Consider the following 23459-nt stretch of genomic DNA (forward strand, 5'->3'; position numbering starts at 1 on the left):
TCGTTCTACCCTCTCTTGGACTGTAGAGTTTCTGCTGAGAAATCTATTGATAGCCTAATGGGGGTTCCTTGGTAGGTTACTCTCGTTTTTTTCCCTGGCTGCCTTTAAAATTCGTTCTTAATCATTGACATTTGACAGTTTTAAAACAATGAGTCTTAGAGAAAGCCTCTTTGTTTTAAGATAATTAGGAGTTCTGTTAGCTTCATAGACTTATACATTCACTTCCTTCCCCAGGTTTGGGAAGTCCTCAGCTATTATTTCTTTAAATAAGCTCTCTGCTCCTTCTCCCTCTCTTCTCCTTCTAGGATACCAATTATCCTTTTGTTTCCTTTTCTAATAGAGTCAGATAGTTCTCGTAGGGCTACTTCATTTTTTAAAAATCTTAGTTCTCTCTCCTCTTCTACCAGCATAATTTCTGTGTTTCAATTTTTGAGCTCACTAATTCTTTCTTCTATATAGTCTCCTCTATTTCTAGTGCTTTCTGATGCATTCTTCTTCTCATTTATTGAGTTCTTCAGCTCCAGAATCTGGTTCTTTTTTAGAGTTTCAGTCTCTTTGGTAAAGGGTTCCTGCTGTTTATTTATTTTATTCCTGAGCTTATTGAGCTGCCTTTATGAGTTTTCTTGTAGCTCGTTGAGTTTCTTCATGATAGCTATTTTGAATTCTCTGTCAGTTAGATCACAATCTTCCTTGACTGTAAGTTTGATTTCTGTAGAACTGTCATTTTCTTTTTGGGATACTGTGTTACCATGGTTTTTCATGGTGCTTGCTGAGTTATTCCTCTGCCAGTGCATTTAAAGTAGAGAACACCTTCTTATTTAGGTAAAGCTTTATTACTTTTGATTCTAACAATTCAACAGGTTGGTAATTAGAGGCCTTTCTTGTGTTTTTCAGTAGGTGGCACTATAGCACAAGTTTTTGGTTTCTCTTACCTGAGCTGCCTCTGGCTATATTTGAGAATTGGCACTTTCCACCCTCCACCACCTCTGCCAGAAGTGTTGCTGGTGCCCTTGTTGCTACTTGTGCCTCCAGGGTCGCTGGTGCCTTGGTGCTCCCAGTGTTGCTTCTAGGGGTACTAGATGCTCCTCCACTGCATCTGGAGTCACCTGGGTCACAGGTACCACTGTCACAGTGCAGGGAGGGGAAGGAGATAGGGGAAGCTGAGGTCACAGGTGCCTCTGCCATATCTGGGGTTGTCAGGTTTGCAAGGGAGGGGGCTGAAGTTGCAGGCACCACCATGGCTAGCAGGGCCAGTGTTGTTGACCCTGCCACCACTGCTACTCAATTCCCTGTGGCCACGGGTGCTGCTGTGGCCAGGAGGTTGAAGTCATGCCACCACCTCCACTGCTGCTACTGGGTTCCCTGGGACTGCGAGCTCAGCCACCATGGCTAGGAGGCCAGGATAGCTGGCACCACCTTCACTGTTCCCCCACTTCCACCTCCTCTGTGTGCTCCAGTCCACCCACCTTCAGATGTACAGATGTATGGATCTCTCCTCTGTCCTAGTGTGTTGGTCAGAGGAACCTTTGTTGAGTTATGGTTGTTTTACTAGTTGTAGACTGAGGGGCAGAGACAAAGGGAGCCTCTCACGCTGCCATGATGCTTGCATCGCTCTTGATGGTAATGTTTTTCAACGCAATAACATCCTGTGTCATCAAGAGCACTGGAGAAGAAATCATAGCGTTTTTCCTGAGGTCGTTTATCAACTCCTACTGTGGTTAAATAAGTCTCGGCAGAATACTGCAGTCACACTGGGCTGCATTCCCACTGGGAGCCACATGAAGCCAACAACTTCCCCAACAATCTCTGACTTTTAAATGGATTGTTTAATACAGTCACATTTAATGTTATTATTGTATAGTTGGGTTTTCCTCTGCCATTTTACCTTTTGCTTTCTATAGGCTATGGGTTTCTTTGTTCCTCTGTTTCTCATTTACTGCTTTCTTTTGCATTAAGTGAATTTTAATGTAGTATTTTAATTTATTTAATTATTTTTTCATTATACAGTTTCAGTAATTTCCTTAGTGATTGCTCTAGGGTTTACCCTATATGTTTCTACTTATCAGAAGAAGATTCAGATTTATACTAACTTAATGCAACTGAGATATAGAAATGTTCATCCTATATAACTCCATTCCCTTGTCCCCCTTTTTGTGGTATTATTGTTATATGTATTATATCTATAAATGTTATAAACCCAACAAAATATTGTTGTAATTATTATCTTGTATAACTTTATATCTTTTTAAAAAGCTAAGGGGAGCACATATATATTTATAGCTTTTTATATTAACCTTATTTATCATTTCTGGTTCTTTTTGTTTGTTCCTGTGGATGTGAATTACCATCTGGAGTCATTTCTTTCGCCCATCAGGTTTGTTCCCACCCACCATCTTTGTGCTATTATTGGCAAATATATTACATTTTCATAGGTTTAACAGTACCTAATGTACACATTGTTTTATACAATAGCTCTTTAAATTAGTTAAGAGAAGAAAAGAGATGCAATATGTATTTATATCATGTTTTATAATTACATAATTACCTTTACCAGTGCTTGTATGTGTGCGTGATGATTCAAATTACTGTTTGGGGTTACTTGAATAATCTCCTTTAATGTTTCCTGTAATGTAGGTCACTAGCAACAAATACTTTCAGTTTTTGTTGTAAATGTTTTTATTTCACCTTTGTTTTTTAAACATAGGTTTGCTGGATATAGGATTCTTGGTTGACAGTTTTTTCTTTGAGTACTTTGAACATGTTATCCCCCTTCCTTTTGGCTTCTGTTGTTTTTGCTGAGAAATCTGCTGTAATCTTATTGGGGTTCCCTTGTAAATGATCAGTTGTTTTACTCTTGCCGCTTTCTAGATTTTCTCCTTGTTTTTGGCTTTCAGTATTTTTACTGTGATGTGTCTGTGGATCTCTTTGTGTTTATCCTTCTTGGAGTTCATTCAGTTTCCTGGATGTGTACATTGATGTTTTTCAATAAATTTGGGAAATTTTCAGCCATTATTTATTCAAATATCTTTTCTGCTCCTTTCTCTTTCTCCTCTCCTCCGGTATTCACATGATGCATATGCTGATGTGCTTTAATGGTGTCCTACATTTATCTGAGTTTCTGTTACTTTTTCTTCATTTTTTTTTCTCTCTGTTCTTCAGATTGCATAATCTTTATTGATCTGTCTTTAAGTTCACTAGTTCTTTCTTCTGCTAACTCACATCTGCATTTGAGCCCCTCTTCCAGTTGTACTTTTTACCTCCAGAATTTCTATTTTTTTGAACAATTTCTGTCCTTTTCTTGATGTTCTCTATTTGGTGTGACATTGTCATCATATGTTTCTTTACTTCTTTAATCGTGGTTAACCATGGTTTTCTTTAGGTCTTTGAACATATTTATAATGGCCACTTTGAAGCCTTTGTCTATTAGATCCAACATCTGGTCACTCTCACAGGCAATTTATATTGCCCTGTGAGCAGAAAAACACAAATTAAAACAACTCTGACATGCTTCTTTATAAGAAGTTTCTTTATTATATTAGCAAAAATTAGAAAGTTAAGTGTCACCAGAGATTTCTGGGGACAAGGGAGAATGGGAATCCTAATGTGGTGAGGATGAAACTGTGAACTGGTACAGCCATTCTAGACAGCAATATGATAGTTCTCGGTCAAATAGAGAATTCATGTATCTTGTTATCCAGTAGTCTGCCACTGGATATGTACCGGGAATTCCATCATGCAGGTCCATTAGAGAATGTACAAAGATATTCACCTTAGTGTTTGTAGCAATGGAGAGTTGAGGACAATTCAGATGTCTACTGCTAGGAATGAGGGAGAAGTAAAGTAGCTGGATGCATACTACATAATACCAAACATCAGCTAGAAGCAATAAATTATATATACTATAACATAGATGTTTCCTTAAAAATATAGTGTTGAGAGAAAAAAGTGAAAATACAGAATGAGATCTGAAGCACAATGCCATTTATAGAAATATAAAACATATATGTATATACTCAAAGACATAAATAAAATCCATTAGTTGGTGCCTATGATAAGGGAGGAACAGGAATGAATATTGAAGAAGAGAGGAATGAAATAAACATAAAATAAAATTGGCCTTACATGAATTGATTATGATAGTCTGCAACTCTGCTCCTGAGATACAAAATAAAGGAAATAAAGATATAAAATCAAGGAATATGAAGCAAGGTCATCAGATGAGATTTGGGAATGGGAGAAAAAGGAAGAGAGTTTGGAAGGTTTGAATAGAGAGAATAAATGGTATAAGTAGTTATCTTGGAGATTCAGAAAGTGAACTTCTTGACAAACATGGTGGAGTTACCAGGCCCATTGGAGGTTTGTGGTCATGAATTCCAGGTGAAACCAGTAAGCTTGCTTGTCTGATTCTCCATCATTACACAACTGCTCAGGCAGAGGTGCAGGGAAGAGGTGGAAGAGAGAGCACTGCTTTTGTTTTTAATATAAGAGAGAGTTGAGTGTATTTATAAGCTAATAGGAATGTGCTAGTAGAGACAGAGAGGTTGAAGATGCTGGAGAAAGAAGGCATAACGGATGGAGAAGAATGGGAATAATCTGTGCCTGCCCCCCCCCCCCACCCGGCAGAGCACCTCTTTCTCTGAGATAATAGAGAAGGATGGAGTGGATGCAAATAAGTTTATAAGTGAAGAGGGCCAGAATTTGAGGGAATACTCATCTTGGCCTTTGTCTTGGCTTGTGAACAGACCTAAAATCTGTACACCTCATTAAATTTCCCAACCATCACTCCTCATTCAGGTGTCCAGGTATAATGCCTCTGATGACAGACATCTGGAACCTACACAACTGGTGTAATGGAAGACATTTTAATTTAAAATCATTCACCCAACTTTCATTGCTGCTGATGGTAGAGTAATATAGTCTCTCTGGAGAGAAATTTGGCAGTACTTATCAAGATCCTTATATCAGTTCCTTATCAGATCCTTAGGTCATTCATACCATTTCTCCCAGCATTCCACTTCTAGAAGTGTATCTGTTGTATTGGTCCCAGCCAATTGATGATGATGCTTGGAATCAGCTAGGAATCCCTGAGGCACCTGCCCAGGCCCATGTTACTCATAGTGAGCCCCCACAGACATTTCCCCCATGGGGACCAATGTTCTGGCTAGACTGACCAGTCCTTGTGATTCTTATGATGCACTGCAGCAAAAACCTTAAGGGAATTTTGAGGAACAAGATTTACTATTCACAAGTCCTGGAGGGTACATGGCATGCCCAGGGGCCACACGGAGAGGTCACAGGTAGAAAGAGAGCTGGGACCTGGGGCTCTGATCTTATTAGTGTCCAAGGGGGTATGTCTAGGGTTTCCTGGGTTCACCCTTTATTGGCTACTTTAAAGCAAAGGAATGTAAATTAGGGCATTGGAAGGGAGGCAGGGTCACTTAAGCAGTCAGTTATCTAGGTTACTCAGGGCTTTCTGAAAGAGGGACTTTCATGGGTGAGGGCAGCCTAATTCCTTATGTGGTTGTTTTGCTGGTAGCTGTGTCATCCAGCTGGCAATATGTTTATTCAAGAAGGATGTCTTTTGAAATGGATGCCTCAGTAATCCAAGCTTGATGTCAGGCACTTACACTACAATCAAAAAGCTTAACGTTGAGGGCCGGCCCCATGGCTTAGCGGTTAAGTGCGCGCGCTCTGCTGCTGGCGGCCCGGGTTCGGATCATGGGTGCGCACCGATGCACTGCTTCTCCGGCCATGCTGAGGCCGCGTCCCACGTACAGCAACTAGAAGGAAGTGCAGCTATGACATACAACTATCTACTGGGGCTTTGGGGGAGAAAATAAATTAAAAAAAATTAAAAAAAATAAAAAATAAAAAGCTTAATGTTGAGCACTACAGCATCTAAGGAAGTGGTCAGAGAAGTACACAGACTTAACGTGCAAGGATATTTAGTCTAGTGTTATTCCTAAATAACAAAAATCAGAGACCACTTAAATGTTTCCACAGTAGAGGAATGGCTAAATTAAATTCTGGTGTATTTGTAGAATAAAATATTTTATTGCCATTAAAATAATGTTTCAAAATAATAGTGGTGAAGGGGAGGAAGACTATCCTCTACCCACTCTGGGTCCTTTCTGGCTGGGCTACAAATTAAATTGACATGAGACTGAATAGCAGGAGAAAATCAAACAGCTTTATGACATGTATACATGTGAGATACCAGGGAAACTGAGTTTCTGGACAAATGGCAAAGGTTTTCACCTTAAATATCATGTTCAGGTAGGCAAAGGAGGATGTTGGGGGTAGCGGAGTCAGCTAATATGGGAGATTACCAGAAAACACAGTAATCAAGAGTATGTAGATTTAAGTCCTTGCTTTCCACACTGATAAGAGTTTCTAGAGATAAGGTCATCCCCCCTTCTTCCTGTTACAGAGAGGGAAATACCTTTACAAATGGAGATTTCCCTTAAACAGAACTTTGATAAGAATGGGCTTAGCAAGGACCCTCCCAGTCTATTGCTTTTAGGCAGTTTAGGGGAAGGTCAAATGTCCTTCAGAGAAAATAAGGTAAAGAGACATATTTTGAGGTGGCCATTTCTGATCTCCCACAGTGGTATAGGAAAATACGCATAATAGTAAAACAATTTGCCTACAGCCTGATTTCTGTGCACACTGGCTAACTAATGTTCCTGGGACGTAATGTGAGCTGAAGTGCGTTGCCAGCCTTTTGCTTACTCTGCTGGATCTCATTCTGTATGATTTCTCCAGGGGGAGCCTGCTCACTTTGAGTATCTGCTGTACCCATTACACTCAGCATCCATCACCGGTCTAGCTACTTGCATCCGCAAACCCCTCATTGCCACCTGTTCTCTGGATCGATCTGTTCGCATCTGGAATTATGAATCAAAGTAAGGAATAAAAGGCTTTGCTACTGCGGTATGCAGGATTTCAGTTGTTAAATTTGTTCATGTGAATTATTTTAATTAGAAAGCTTTAAAATTTAATTACTTAAAGGCTTTCAGTTGGAAAAAAAATTTTTTTGTCAAGTCAGTCTACTTACCTGTTTCTCTTCTCTTTTCACTCTTGCGTGGACTACAGAATTACTTTGTGCTTTATTAAATGCTTACATGCCAGACACCATGCTAAATGCTAGGGACGTAAAGGCAACATTCCAATATCTCACCTTCTTGCATAACCTCCTGTGTCCTTCCAGCTTTCCTATCCCCACAATCCCAGTAGATCTGCTTGTTACCTAATGGAGCTCTCCAGACCATTTATTCCCCCTCCCCCTCGTCACTGTCCCCAGCCACCCTCAACTTCTAGTGATTCATCCTCCTGGCGCAGCTTCCCTGATAATCTTCAACCTAGACTGGCTCCACACTGTAATTTTTTGTTTTTGTATATAGCTGCTGGGGATGCTGAAAAAAATTGTGCAATCCTTCTGATTTGGGGAATCTAAATGGAGCTGTGCCTTCAACATCACTAGACAACCCCTTAATCAGTGCTCCTATCTGCCATACTCATTGCTGGACACTATCCTCAAATAACCAAAATCTAGAAAAGAGAGGCAAGCAATAAAGTATCTCAAATGCGATGATAAAAATACCTACCAGATACAATGGAGGGCTTGAGGGATTTAGCAGGCTAGACTTAGAATTCAATAATTGATCTTTTCACAGCACTCTGGAACTATTTAAGGAATACCAAGAAGAGGCATATACAATCAGCCTTCACCCATCTGGTCACTTCATTGTAGTAGGGTTTGCTGACAAATTACGCCTTATGAATCTACTCATTGATGATATACGTTCTTTCAAAGAATACTCTGTCAGAGGATGTAGAGAGGTAAGAACTGCTGGGGTTAAAGGTCTAGTTTCTTAGAAAGCCAGGGTTAAAATATCAAGAACTAACATGCTCTGGGGAGATGGGACCAAAGCCTGTCTTAGAGAACTTCAGTGGCTTAAGAGAAAAAAGGGCCAGCCCGGTGGCGCAAGCGGTTAAGTGCGCACGCTCCACTGCGGCAGCCCGGGGTTCGCCAGTTCCGATCCCAGGCGTGCACCGCTTGTCGAGCCATGCTGTGGTGGCATCCCATATAAAGTAGAGGAAGATGGGCATGGGTGTTAGTTCAGGGCCAATCTTCCTCAGCAAAAAAGAGGAGGATTGGCATCAGATGTTAGCTCAGGGCTGATCTTCCTCACAAAAAAAAGAAAAAAAAATCCACTTCTTCTCCCACCAAACTTATTGAGTGTATGACTCTATCCCTTTTTTCTTATGCCCACCAAAATATTTCACTGAACCCAAAAGCTTGTGAGATCCCACCTGTGATTGTGGAATAATAAAAAGCATTGAAAAAAAAGTTATCTCAGAATCAGTGACAGCTGGGAAGGCAAGGTGGAGATTGGGAGGAGCCAGGGAATATAAGCTTCAACAGTGAGAGTCAATAAGCAACCCATCAGATTTCCCCTGAGATGACTTGCAGAAACAGGACAATCATTTCAGGAGCTGCTTTCCCGCTCTGACACAACTTCTACAGACAAAATGAGTGCTACTCCGTGACCCCAGCGGCTTCATGATTAGGCACGTGGCAGTGCCGGCATCTTGGCCAGTGTGAGCTACAGCAATCGTGAAGGCATCTGAAGATGTCAGCCAATCCTCAGGCCTAGCTACACCCTCCCCTGACTCCACTTCCACCTGTAGTTTCAGCCCAAGCTCTTTGGGAAAAGGAGCTCTTGACTGTAGCCACCAACTAGGCTGCTTGTTGCTTTCTTTCACTCTTTCTCTCCTGCTGTATTTCCTGTAGTGTTCCTTTAGCAACGGAGGTCACCTGTTTGCTGCAGTCAATGGAAATGTGATTCACATTTTTACCACCACTACCCTGGAGAACATCTCAAACCTGAAAGGACACACAGGGAAGGTAAGTGAGAGAACAGTGTCCGAGGAAACAAGGGGTACAGAGCCAAGAATTATGCTAGCCAATGGAATACAGGTGAACAATAGAGAACTGACTCCTTCCCTGTTAAAGTTCACTGTCTACTCGGGGAAAGAGACAATGAAACAAATTCACAAATTTATTTATTAATGCAGTAAATTCAATGAAAGAAAAACATGGGATATTATGAGAGGAAATAATGTAGGAGTTGGCATAATTTGGATCAAGGTGTTCACAAAGGCTTGGTCCTAAAAGAGTGGGTAGGAATTAACCAGACAGAGGTGATGAGGATCATATTGAAGATAGGACCCAAAGACCCTGAGATGGGAGATTGCATGGGGTGTCAGAGGAACTGAAAAGTCTGTGGGGCTGGAACATCAGTATCAAGGTGAAACCTTGGTGAGGTGAGGTTGGAGAGGTTAGCAGGGGCACAAGTACATGGAACCTTGCAGGCCTTTTAAGGACTTTGTTCTTTATCCTCCTTGTTCCCTGAAGTCATTGAAGACTTTCAGGGCGAGGAATAATAGGACCAGATTTGCATTTTAAAAGCTTACTTTGGCTGCAGAGTGAAGAATATTTTGAAAGGGACAAGGGTGTTTCGAAATGGTAAGGAGGCTATTGTGGGTGTCCATATAGTCGATGTTAGTATTTTGGACCAGGATAATGGCGGTACAGATAGGGAGAAGTGGATAGATTCAAAAGATATTTAGAAAGTAAAACCAATGATTCCTGAAGGTAGAGTGGATATGGGGCATGAAGAAAAGGGAGGGGCCAAAAATGGAAAGGGTAAGAAAAGTCAGCAAAAGAATTTGGAGAGGAAAAAGCCATTGCAAAAGAAAGGCATTCTAGGCAGACAGACATGTTAGAGATGAGGGATGGGAGTATAAAATAGGATCGTGGTTTGTGGTTTATGTGGCTGGAACACAGGGAAAATTTGAGGAGTGAGAGAAGAAGGAGCTGGTGAAGTTGGCTGCATCATAGAGTGTGTGCGCCATGCCAAGGAGCTGGACCTTAGTCTCTAGGTGATGAGAAACAACTGAAAGGATTTAAGAAGGGAAATAATGGGATCAGAAAGGTAATTCTCCAAATAGTATTGAGGATGGATTCGAGGGAGGGATGTTGGAGTGATGAAGATCAGCTAGGAAGTGAGGGTGAAAGATGAGTTAGGAACTAAACCGTGGCTTTAGTAGTAGGGACGGAGAGAAGAACAATATTAAGCTCCATTTTGGACGTGTTATGTTTGATGTGTCCGGGAAGCATGATATATGAGCATGGAGATCAGGAAAGAAGTTGGGGCTGAAAATGAAGATTTGGTGGATTATGTGGTAGTGGAAGTCAGAGGCATAGATTAGACCACCAAGGGCCAGTGTGGAATCTGAAAAGAATCTTGGGCAGGAGAGGGGTGGTCAACACTTAACAGATTGGTAAAATAAGAGAAAGACTGAACGTGAAGGTACAAGGAGCACCTGGAATCAGGGACTTGTATCAGAGAAGCTAGGGAACTAGTTTCCAAAAGGATAAGTAGTCCGTGGTATTAAATGTCAGAGAAGTCCTGTAAAGACTAAAGACTGACCCTTGACTTGAGCAGCTAGCAGGTCATAAGTGAAGGTGCTATGTGAGCGCAAGCACCATTGAGAGCTGAGGGCTTCCTCTGCTTCAGCAGTGGGATTGGTCCTCAAGTGGCTATGGAGGTGCAGATGAAAGCCCACCCGGTGATGCTGATGGACCACGTGTGCCCCCACGCAAGGCCCTACCTCACCAATCCAGGAAAGCAGCCATTTGTTTCATCACTTTAAAGTAGTTATAACACTGGTCTCTAATCAAGGATATATGTTAGACTCACACGTGTAATATTAAAAAAAAATACAGTTGGAGCATGCAGCTAAAGCCATGCATACAGGCAAATTTATAACATTAAATACATATATTAGAAAAATTAAAAAGGTGGAAATCAGTAATATAACCATTCATCTCAAGAAATTAGAAAAAGAACAGCAACTTAAATTCAAAGAAAATAAAAGGAAGGAATAATAAGGATAAGAGCAGAAGTTAATGAAATAGAAAACAAACATACAAAAGAAGATATCAAAGCCAAACTTGGTTTTTTGAAAGCACAAAATGGACAAGCCCTCGGCGTGACTGATCAAGGCAAAAAAAAGAAGATATAAATAACCAATATGAGGAAGGAGAAGGGGATATCACTGCAGGTCCTATAGACGTTAAGAAAGATCATAAGAGGATATTGGCAACAACTATATGCAAATAAATTTGAATAAAACTGACCAATGTCTAGAAAAAGTGAATCTGTAATTTAAAACCTTCTGACAAAGAAAACTCTAGGCCCAGATCATATCACAGGAGAATTATATCAACTTTTAAGGAAAAAAATGACACTAATCTTGAAAACCTAGGGAGTAGAAAGAAGAGCCAGTGCCCCCACACTGCTCTGTGAGGCCAGTAGAACCGGACACCAAACCCGCCCAAGACGTCCCAGGGGAGGGGATGAAAGCCCGTTCATTTCATAGACGCAGACAGAAAAGTCCCAAACAACATATCATCAGCCCCAATCCAACAGGATGGAAAAAGGATAATACTGGGGCTGGCCCCGTGGCCAAGTGGTTCAAGTTCCACATGCGCTGCTTTGGCGGCCCAGGGTTCGCGGGTTCAGATCCCCGGTGTGGACCTACTCCACTCATTAGCCACGCTGTGGTGGCGGCCCACGTACAAAATAGAGGAAGACTGGCACAGATGTTAGCTCAGGGCTAAACTTCCTCAAGCAAAAGAAAAAAGAGAGGAAGCTTGCCAATGGATGTTAGTTCAAAGCAAATCTTCACCAAAAAAAAAAAAGAAGAAGAATACAGCATGACCAAGTTGGGTTTATTCCAGGAATACAAGGTTGTTTTAGATTTTGAAATCAATTAATATACTATATCACATTAACATAATAAGAAAAATCATATGTTTAGCTCTAAAAATGCAGATACAAAAAAAAATTGATAGCATTTAACATCCATTTATGATTTTTAAAAAAACACTTAAACTAAAATTATTGGGGAACTTCTTATTTTATTATAAAAATCTTATGTAAGATATTTACAGAAAACGTAGCTACAACAAACAGCACACTTGATCATGAAATTACGAAAGCATTCCCTCAGAGAACAAAACGTGGTGCCTTCTGTTAGCCCTGTGCTGAGTCCTAACCAGTGCAGTAAGGCCAGAAAGGAACTATGTCTCAGTCCATCAGGCTGCTATAACAGGATAGCACAGACTGCGTAGCTTATAAACAACAGAAATTTTTCTTCACAGTTTGGAGGGTGAGAAGTCCAAGATGAAGGTGCCAGCATGGTCAGGTGAGGCCCCTCTTCCTGGTTGCAGACTTCTCGTATCCACATGGTGGAAGGGGTGAGCTAGCTCTCTCAGGTCTCTTTCATAAGGACACTAATCCCATTCAGGAGGGCTCTGCCCTCATGACCTAATCACCTCCCAAAGGCACCACCTCTTAATACCATCATCTTTGAGGGTTAGAATTTCAACATATCAGTTGGGCAGGGACACACACATTCAGACCATAGCAAAAGAAAAGGTGTGAAGATTGGAAAGGAATAAATAAAACTGTCATCTCAGACAACGTGATTGGATATGTAGAAAATTCAAAGAGTTTTCAGATAAAGTGTGAAAATTAGTGGACATAGGAATATTGTTAGAAATAAGGTCACTATATTTTTCAAATGTATTTTTACATAGTAGTAACAGTCAAATTAGAAAATGCAGTCTAAGAGGTGGAGATAGGGCTGAGGAGGTGGCTGAGGATGTGCCCGACAGGGATGGAGTCATGGAAGTACCCAAAGAGGTGGCCACTGGGTCAGGAGGCTGATTACTTACAAGGAGATTGTGAAAACAAGCAAATACCTTGATGATAAGGGAGCCAGGTCTCTCCCCATTGGAAAAGGGAGTTACAAATGTGGAAAGAGGGAAAGGCTAGAATATTGTTGTTTGGTTCTTTTTTTACTTAGTGACTTGGCTGAACTAATTCCAAGAAGTGTTTTTTACCCTCCAGTGTGCAGCCTCTGATGTCTCTGCTCAGATATTTTTCTTTTTTGGTCTTGTAGCCTGGCTACCTAGGGGTTGCCCCTGAGTTGACTCAAGCCACTTATTCGTCATAGATTGTGCTTAAGCCCCCTTAGCCAGTTCAGTTTTTACCCTTTACTGTTGGGTGTATGTGTGGCTCAGAGGCAGCGATCACAGTTCATGGGGTTTATGGGTTTTGCTCCGTGCTCAGCCAGAGGCTAGTATTTTAGAGGTCCCCTCTCTGTACCTGAGCGGGGGTAGCCTTAAGGCATGCACACAGTCTTCCAGGCTGCCTGGGATAAGTGTGACTTTATTTCTAAGCCTGGCTTCCTAGGAGCTGCTCCTGGGTCAGAGGAGCTTATTCAGTTAGTGTTGGGTGAGATGTTATGTTGAAACCCCCTGTGCCAGTGAGGCTTCTGCCCTGTGTTAACAGGTCCTTGTGCAACTTAGGAGATGCTTTCAAGATCTCCCTGTATCTTGCTCTGACTGCTCCTGAGTGGGTGCAGCCTAGCACATGCACACAGCCTTCCCGACCCCAGAGTTGTCCATGACCCCCGAATGGCTCTTCATGACAGTCTCTTTCCCTTGTGCTCTCTAGTAAAATTCTTCTCCTCTGCTTGCTTATATCATGGAGTTACCAGCCTTCTCTTAATTGCCCTCCACCAAGATCTCCACTGTTTTAGACAATGCCTATAGGATGGACTTCTCCATGCTCTGTTCCAAATAAAGTCAGTCTCCTTGAGCAGAGCCCTAGAGCTCTTTGTCTTATGGTCTGTCTTTCCCTTGGGAAGAACCCCTGCCGTGCCGCACCAGAGCTTGAGGGTAGGAACCTTCTTTTTCAGGAATGGCATCCTGCACTTACAGGGGGGAAGGGGGCTGGGAGCCCCTGATCTTTTCAGCTCTCCCCTCATGGCATGGAACCTCCATCCTATAAGCAAGCTGGGGCAGGGACAATCGAGACACCAGTATTCTCAACCTTCTGTGCTTGGAACAGAGTGGGGACTGGCTGGGGGGAAGGGAGACCAGGTCCTCTTGGCCATGCCTGCCTGGAATAGAGCTTCTGGGTGGAGATAAGAAACACCAGCAGTCTGCCCTTCCCGGGGTGAAACCATAGCCAAAGATTGAGAGCTGTGGGGAGAGGGAGCCCCATCTTTTGGCCACACTTGCCCAGAGTGCACAGGAACGAAGTTTCTGAAGCTGGGGAAGGTAAAGGAGCAAGTCATGGCTCGAATGCTACAGACTCTTACTGAGATTGAGTAAATTTTCTTTCCTTTTTTTTTTTTTTTTGAGTAGATTTTCTTCAATGAATGTTTCTATATTTGCTGTATGCCTTTAGGACAATTTCCAGAGATTTTACGTAATTGTTTTTACAATTTTTAACAGTTACTTTGTTTTGTTGGGGAGAAGCTCAGCTGAGGTCCTTAGTCTGCCATTCCGGAAGTTCCCTTTCTCTATATTATTTTTGCAGCTTCCTGTGAATATATAATTATTTCAAAATAAAATGTTTTGGAAAAGCATAGCAATAATTGATTAGTTGTAGCATAATAGGCACGATTATGATCTGGTCTTTGCGTTCGTAAAGTGGGAAGGAAATAGGAGTGTTTCATCTTCATTATTTTGCAAGCATCTTGGAAGACAGAATGTTAAAATTCCCAAGAAGCTGTGTTTTCTGCTTACAGAAGGGCGTGTACCAAGAAAGGACGTTCTGCCTCAGTCTAGTGGACACGTGAGGAGTTCACCCTCCTTTTCCGTGGTGGCGTGTGTGTGTGTGTGTGTGTGTGCACGCATACACACGTGCGTATGTTCTCCTAACCCAGTATGTCTTCATCCCCGGTAGATTCGTTCCATCGTGTGGAATGCAGATGACAGCAAGCTGATTTCTTGTGGCACCGACGGTGCTGTGTACGAGTGGAATCTGTCCACAGGAAAGAGAGAGACAGAATGTGTGCTCAAGTCCTGCAGCTACAACTGTGTTACCATCTCCCCTGATGCCAAAATTATCTTTGCTGTTGGATCGGATCAGACTCTCAAGGAGATTGCAGATTCTTCGGTGAGTCTGCTGCCGTCTTGCCTCTGGGCTGCCGTACTGATCTGCTTAAGACAGCCCTTCGTCCTTACAGCAGAAGTATGATGAAAGAGGGCCTGTGAGAACGGGGTCCCTTCTTCGTGGCATAACACTTGGCTCCTCATTCCTTTCGGGTCAGCTCAGTTATTGTTACTTTCCGAGTTCCTTGCCCCGTGCCCTACCCAACTGGGTTACATTGTGGGGCCCGTCTCCATTTCTGTTTTGCTTGGTGTGTATAACTTCTCTTCCACCCTCTGGGCGTGGAGGTCAGCAGCATCTCCAAACTGTACTCTTACCCTTGATCTGCACTTGCTTTCCTGGGGGTAAAAACAGAACTGTAGTTATTGCTGGCACTTAGGTTTGCTACTGTATTCTTTTGAAATCCCCAAACTCTGAAATTTTAGAATTACCCCCATTTGGCTCCAAATAGTTGAGGGAGGAGAGAAGAGCTCGTCAAGGACACTTCGTACAAATGTGGCTGTGTCCTTCCCTGGGAGCTCAGCAACAGCTGATCTTCAGTGGCTTCTCTAGATTGTCTTTAGTGCTTGTCACTCTCATGGTGCTGGTGCCTGGGAAGCACCATGAGTTTCCCCATGACTGGAACATAGCTTAGAGGAGGCTTTGTCTTCAGTGTCCCCCCCAGTAGCTTAGTCCTAATTCTGTGGTGGCTTTTACAGGGCTGCACCAGAGCAGAGCTCTCTATGGCAGGGCCATGGTTCACTCCTCTTGAAATCCCTACTAGTTGGCACACTGCGTCCAATAAATGCAAATGTCCAATAAATGTTTGGTGGGTAGGCAGATGGGTGAGTGGATGGCTGGGTGGATGGGTGGATGGGTGAATTAATGAGTGAAGGAATGAATGAGTCCCCTGATGGTATAGTTTTGTTTATATAATGGACATTAATAAATGTTTGCTGAATAAATTTGTGGTCCACATCGCTTGCTTAGTTGGAGATGCACGGTGGCAGAGCAGTCAAGAGCAGGACTCAGGACCTGACTGCCACTTACTAGATGCCTGAGTTGAGGCAAATTACTTACTATTTCTGAGGCTCTGCTTCATTGTTTTTAAAATAGGGATAACAGGAACTACTTCAAAGGGGTTTTGTGAGGATTGAATGAGTTACAACATGTAAAAGCCATACAATAGTGCTTCACACATAGTAGGTACCATTTGAAGGTTTCCTTTTATTAGTGTTATTTCTAACTCCTAGAACTGTTTATGCGTCAATCAAGCAGCCAAGAAATATTTAGTTTGTGCCTTTCATGTGGTAGGCACTGTGCCAGATGCTATAAGGAATAGAAAAAGCACATTTTTTAAATATAGAACTTGCCCTAATATTGCTGTTAGAGGAGAGGACGAGAATGACTTGGGGACACGGGAGACATGGCTCAGCCTCTCACCCTAAACAGAGCTGTGTGTGTTCCAGGTCCTTCGAGAGACGTCAGCATTCGACGTCACCTACACAGCCGTTGCCATCTCGCATTCCGGGCGCATGATGTTTGTGGGTACCTCCCTGGGAACCATTCGTGCAATGAAGTACCCCCTGCCTCTGCAGAAAGAATTCAACGAGTACCACGCCCATGCTGGTCCTGTCACCAAGGTGAGAGGGGAGCCCCTCCTTGGGGGGCAGCCCAGAACTAGCTCTCGTAGATCCACTTGATCCTGCCCTCCACGTGCCTTCTTCACTCCTTCAACCTGCCAACCTCTTTTCTCTCCTTATTTATGCATCCTGCCCTCCATTCAATAAACATGTATTGGCTATTAATATTCTTTGTTTAAACTACTCTCAGGAATTTATCCTAGGAAATAATCAGAGATACACCTGAAGATTTATGTACAAGGTTGTTCACCATATTATTATGCATAAAGTGGGCCATTCGAGAGGTGCTGTAGGCATCCACCCGGATCTCCTTTACTAGGCCAGTGCTCTCGTCTCCCAGCCGCTGTGAGCCTGGGCTGCCGATGGCTCACAGCTCTCCTGCTCATCCCTAGAACTGCCGTGGACTGAAAGGAGTCTTCGCCCAGGAGATAACCCCTGCCCCTCCCTGAGGGTCCAAAAGGCCTTCCCTGTGGGTAGTAACACAGCACACATTTGTAAATTGTCCCTCCACTCTCCCTTCTGAAAAAGTAGTGTCTAGGCTATTGAGTGTTGAACATGAAATATAATAATGTATGGGTCTAGGGTCCAAAGTAAATTACTATAACATATTCCCCCCTCTTCCCTTCAGATCTACTAAGTTTTGTGCATAAGGCATTTATTTTTCTGATTATAAAAGAAATGCATGTTTATTTTAAAAATAAAAATCCTCCTGGGGCCGGCCCGGTGGCGCAAGCGGTTAAGTGCACGCGCTCCGCTGCGGCGGCCCGGGGTTCGCTGGTTCGGATCCCGGGCGCGCACCGACGCACTGCTTGGTAAGCCATGCTGTGGCGGCGTCCCATATAAAGTGGAGGAAGATGGGCACCGATGTTAGCCCAGGGCCGTCTTCCTCAGCAAAAAAAAAAAAAGAGGAGGATTGGCGGATGTTAGCTCAGGGCTGATCTCCTCACAAAAAAAAAAAAAATCCTCCTAATAGCATCATCATTAATACGTTGATGAATCTTCTTCTACTCTTTTATAAATATATCGTGTGTGTGTTCTAATAAATTGATGTCATACTGTAGGGACACTCTTTTGTAGCCTGCTTTTTTTTTCCCTTAATGCTACTGTAAGCATTTTTCCATATAATGAAATTCCTCAAAAGCATGATTTTAATGGCTACGCAAATATCCTATCATATGATGGACCATAACTTATTTAACTCTTCTCTTACAACTGGGCATTTGAATAATCTTATGAACTCTAATGAATATCCTTAGATTTCTATGAGCATCTCTGATTATTTCCTAAGGCTGAATTCCTAGACAGAGGTAGAATTCCTGAGTGACAGAGCATTGCCATTTTTAAGGTTTTTGACACGTGTTGCTGATTGTGAGAAGACATTTTTCATAGTTGATTCTTTTGCTTTTGCTTATTTTGAGATGATTGTAGACTCACAGGAAATGTTAAAGATAGCATAGAGGTGTTGTGTACCCTTGCCCCAGTTCCCCCCAATAATGACATCTACTTTAACTATAGTACAATATCAAACCAGAAAATTGACGTTGGTACAGTGTATGTGCATATCTGTGTCATTTTATCACATGTGTAGACCCGCGTAACCACCGCTGGAGTCAAGAGACAGAACTGCTCCATTGCCACACAGAGCTCCCCATGCTGCCCGTTTGCAGTCATACCTGCGCCTCTCCCACCACCATCCCTGGTCCTTAGCAACCACTTATTTGTTTTCCATTTCTATAATTTGTCGTTTTGAGAATTTTGTATAAATGGAATCATATAGTATGTGACCTTTTGTCACTAGCTTTTTTTGCTCAGCATAATACCCTTGAGATCCATCCAAGTTATTTCATGTATCAGTACTTTAGTCCTTTTTACTGCTGAGTAGCATTCCATGGTATGGATATACCACAGTTTGTTTAACCATCTACCTACGTAGGATATTTGATTTTTTCCCAGTTTTTGGCTATTACAAATAAAGCTGCTACGAACAATCATGTACAGGCTTTTGCGTGGACTTAAGTTTTCATTTCTCTGGGATAAATGCCCAGGTGTACGATTGCTGGATCATATGGTAAGTGTATGTTTAGTTTTTTAAGAAACTGCCAAGCTATTTTCCATTACCAGCAACAAAGCATGAGAGATCCAGTTTCTCCACATTATTGCCAGCATTTGGTATTGTCACTATTTTTTATTTTAGCTGTGTTAATAGGTGTGTAGTAACATTTCATCATAGTTTTTTTCCATTGAGAAGTTTCATGTGTACAACATTATAATTTGACTTCTGTATACACCCCGTGTTCACCACCAAAATCTAGTTTCCATCCATCACCATACAATTGATCCCCTTTACCCATTTCCCTCTCTCCCCACCCCCCGTTCCCTCTGGTAACCCCCAATCTGTTCTCTGTATCTATGTGTTTCTATTTTGTTTGTTCATTTATTCTGTTTTTTAATCTTCCACATACGAGGGAAGTCATACAGTATTTGTCTTTCTCCATCTAACTTATTTTACTTTGCATAATACCCTCAAGGTCCATTCATGTTGTCACAAATGGCAAGATTTCATCATTTTTATGGCTGAGTAGTATTCCATTGTATATATACCACATCTTCTTTATCCATTCATCCATTGATGGGCAAGCTTAGGTTGTTGCCAAGTCTTGGCTATTGTGAATAATGCTACAGTGAACATAGGGGTGCATATATATTTTCAAATTAGTGTTTTCGTGTTCTTCAGTTAAATACCCAGAAGTGGAATAGCTAGATCATATGGTAGTTCTATTCTTAATTTTTTGAGGAGCCTCCGTATTGTTTCCCATAGTGGCTGCACAAATTTACATTCCCACCAACAGTGCACAAGGGTTCCCTTTTCTCCATATCCACTCCAACACTCATTATTTCCTGTTTTATTTTTTGATAATAGCTATTCTGATGGGCATGAGGTGATATCTCTTTGTGGTTTTGATTTGCATTTCCCTATTGATTAGTGATGTTGAACATCTTTTCATGTGCCTGTTGGCCATCTGTATATCTTCTTTGGAAAAATGTCTGTTCAGATCCTTTGCCCATTTTGTAATTGGGTTGTTTGTTTTTTTGTTGTTAGGTTGTATGAGTTCTTTATATATTCAGGATATTAACCCTTTATCAGATATATGATTTGCAAATATCTTCTCCCAATTAGTCAGTTGTCTTTTCGTTTTGTTGATGGTTTTCTTTGCTGTGCAGAAGCTTTTAGTTTGATGTAGTCCCATTTGTTTATTTTTTCTTTTGTTTCCCTTGCCTGGTCAGACATGGTATTCAAAAGGATACTGCTAAGACCGATGTAAAAGAGCATACTGCCTATGTTTTCCTCTAGGATTTTTATTGTTTCAGGTGTTGCATTCAAGTCTTTAATCCATTTTGAGTTAATTTTTTTCTATGGTATAAGATAGCGGTCTACTTTCATTCTTTTGCATGTGGCTGTCCAGTTTTCCCAACACCATTTATTGAAGACACTTTCCTTTCTCCATTGTGTGTTCTTGGCCCCTTTGTCGTAAATTAGTTGTCCATAGATGTCCAGGTTTATTTCTGGGCTCTCAATTCTGTTCCATTGATCTATCTGTCTGTTTTTCTTCTGTTTTGATTACTATAGCTTTGTAGTACAAGTTGAAATCAGGGAGTGTGTGTCCTCCAGCTTTGTGCTTTTTTCTCAGGATTGCTCTGGCTATTTGTGGTCTTTTGTGGTTCCATACAAGTTTTAAAATTTTTTGTTCTATTTCTGTAAAAAATGTCATTGGAATTTTGATAGAGATTGCATTAAATCTGGAGATTGCTTTAGGGAATGTGGACATTTTAACAATATTAATTCTTTCAATCCGTGAGCACGGAATATCTTTCCATTTCTTTGTGTCTTCAATTTCTTTCAACAATATCTTATAATTTTCAGTGTACAGGTCTTTCACCTCCTTAGTTAAATTTATTCCTAGGTATTTTATTCTTTTTGTTGTAATTGTAAATGGGATTCTTTTCTTTTCTTTTTTTTTTTTTTAATTTTATTTATTTATTTATTTTTCCCCCAAAGCCCCAGTGGATAGCTGTATGTCATAGCTGCACAACCTTCTAGTTGCTGTATGTGGGACGCGGCCTCAGCATGGCCAGAGAAGGGGTGCATCGGTGCACGCCTGCTATCCGAACCCGGGCCGCCAGTAGCTGAGCGCGTGCACTTAACCGCTAAGCCACAGGGCTGGCCCTGGGATTCTTTTCTTAATTTCTCTTTCTGGTAGTTCATTTTTAGTGTAAAGAAATGCAACAGATTTTTTTTATATTGATTTTGTACCCTGCAACTTTACTATATTTGTTTATTATTTCTAGTAGTTCTTTGGTGGAGTTTTTAGGGTTTTCTGTGTATAAAATCGTGTCGTCCACAAATAGAGAGTTTTACATCTTCCTTTTCGATTTGTATGCCTTTTATTTCTTTTTCCTGCCTAATTGCTTTGGCTAGAACTTCCAATACTGTGTTGAATAAGAGTGGCAAGAGTGGGCATCCTTGTCTTATTCCTGATCTTAGCTTTCAGTTTTTCACCGTTGAGTATGTTGGCTGTGGGTTTGTCATATATGGCCTTTATTATGTTGGGGTACCTTCCTTCTATACCCATTTTATTGAGAGTTTTTATCATAAATGAGTGTTGAATCTTGTCAAATGCTTTTTCTGTGTCTATTGAGATGATCGTATGATTTTTATCCTTCATTTTGTTAATGTGGTGTATCACATTGATTGCTTTGTGAATGTGGAACCATCCTTGCATCCTTGGAATAAATCGCACTTGATCATGGTGTCTTATTCTTTTAATGTACAGGCATACCTAGGAGATATTGCGGGTTCAGTTCCAGACCACTGCAATAAAGTGAATATCACAAAATAGTGAGTCAACAAATTTTTTGGTTTCCCAGTGCATGTAAAAGTTATATTTACACTATACTGTAGTCTGTTAAGTGTGCAATAGCATTATGTCTAAAACAACAATGTACATACCTTAATTAAAAGATACTTATGGCTAAAAGATGCTAAACATCATCTGAGCCTTCAGGAAGTCATAATCTTTTTGCTGGTGGAAGGTCTTGTAAAAAATGCAATATCTGTGAATTGCAGTAAAGCAAAGCACAATAAAACAAGGTATGCCTCTATCATTGTAAATGTTTGCTAATATTGCGTTTAGGATTTTTGCATCTATATTCATCAGAGATGTTGGCCTATAATTTTCTTTTTTGTTGTTGTCATTGTCTGGTTTTGGTATCAGGGTAATGTTGGCCTTGTAAAATGAGTTAGGAAACATTCCCTCCTCTTCAATTTTTGGAAGAGTGTGAGAAGGATAGGTATTAAATCTTTGAATGTCTGGTAGAATTCACCAGTGAAGCCATCTGGTCCTAGACTTTTGTTTTTTGGGAGGTGTGTTTTTTTTTGAGGAAGATTAGCCCTGAGCTAACATCTGTTGCCAATCCTCCTCTTTTTTGCTGAGGAAGATTGGCCCCGGGCTAACATCCATGCCCACCTTCCTCTGCTTTATATGGGACGCCGCCACAGCGTGGCTTGATAAGTGGTATGTAGGCCCATGCCCGGGATCCAAACCTGCGAATCCAGGGCCACCGAAGCGGAGCACACAAACTCAACCACCATGCCACCAGGCTGGCCCCTGGGAGGTTTTTGATTACTATTCAATCTCCTTATTAGTGATGTATCTACTCAGATTTTCTGTTTCTTCAGGATTCAGTCTTGGAAAGTTGTATGATTCCAAGAAGTTATCCATTTCTTCTAGGTTGTCCAGAAGAACATGTAGCTGTTCATAGTATTCTCTTGTAATCCCTTGTGTTTCTATGGTATCCATTGTAACTTCTCCTCTTTTGTTTCTGATTTTGAGTCTTCTCCCTTTTTTTCTTAGTGAGTCTAGCTAAAGGTTTGTCAATTTTTTTTTATCTTTTCAGAGAACCAGATCTTAATTGTATTAATCATTTCTATTGTCTTTTTAGTCTCAATTTCTATTATTTCTGCTCTGATTTTTATTATTTCCTTTCTTCTACTGACCTTGGGCTTCATTTTGCTTCTTTTTCTGGTTCTTTTAGGTGTAATATTAGATTACTAGTTTGAGATTTTTCTTATTTCTTGAGATAGGCTAGTGTTACTATAAATTTCCCTCTTGATACCACTTTTGCTGTGTTCCATGGATTTTGGTATGTTGTGTTTTCATTTTCATTTCTTTTCAGGTATTTTTTTGATTTCTCCTTTGATTTCTTTTTTGACCCAATAGTTGTTCAGTAGCATGTTGTTTAGTCTCCACATATATGTGATTTTTCCAGCTTTCTTCTTATAGTTGATTTCTGGTTTCATACCATCGTGGTCAGAAAAGATGCTTGATATGATTTTAATCTTCTTAAATTTATTGAGACTTATTTTGTGTCCCAAAACACGCTCTATCCTTGAAAATGTTTCATATGTGCTTGAGAAGAATATGTAGTCTGCTGCTTTGGGATGGAATGTTCTGTCCATATATCTGTTAAGTCCATCTGGCTAGGTTTCATTTAAGGCCAATATTTCCTTGTTGACCCTCTTGTCTGAATGATCTATCCATTGATGTAAGTGGGATGTTAAGGGCCCCCACTATTATTGTATTGCTGTCAATTTCTCCCTTTAGGTCCATTAATAATTGCTATGTATTTCGGTGTTCCTTTGTATTGTGCAAATATATTAATAAATGTTATATCTTCTTGATGGATTGTCCTCTTTATCATTATATAATGTCCATCTTTGTCTCTTGTTAGCTTTTTT

The 23459-nt window shown here is 41.1% G+C and overlaps 1 protein-coding gene across 6 annotated transcripts in view; it reads left to right on the forward strand.

Moving 5' to 3' along the window:
* The window catches only part of CFAP57 (cilia and flagella associated protein 57), an 84144-nt gene that overhangs the window by 16591 nt on the left and 44094 nt on the right, over positions 1-23459 (forward strand). For 4 of the 6 annotated variants that reach the window (XR_009221803.1, XM_058552141.1, XM_058552142.1 and 1 more), the window contains exons 7-11: positions 6766-6905; positions 7677-7842; positions 8798-8911; positions 14835-15047; positions 16490-16663. Coding sequence is in view for 5 of the 6 variants with exons in the window: in XM_058552141.1 (XP_058408124.1) it covers positions 6766-6905; positions 7677-7842; positions 8798-8911; positions 14835-15047; positions 16490-16663 (807 nt within the window). In the remaining variant the exon portion in view is untranslated. The remainder of the gene's footprint in view (positions 1-6765; positions 6906-7676; positions 7843-8797; positions 8912-14834; positions 15048-16489; positions 16664-23459) is intronic. The other 2 variants (XM_058552143.1, XM_058552144.1) reach the window with 2 other exon arrangements.

Source organism: Diceros bicornis, chromosome 13, assembly GCF_020826845.1.
Source record: "Diceros bicornis minor isolate mBicDic1 chromosome 13, mDicBic1.mat.cur, whole genome shotgun sequence".
In the NCBI taxonomy this organism is placed as follows: Eukaryota; Metazoa; Chordata; class Mammalia; order Perissodactyla; family Rhinocerotidae; genus Diceros; species Diceros bicornis.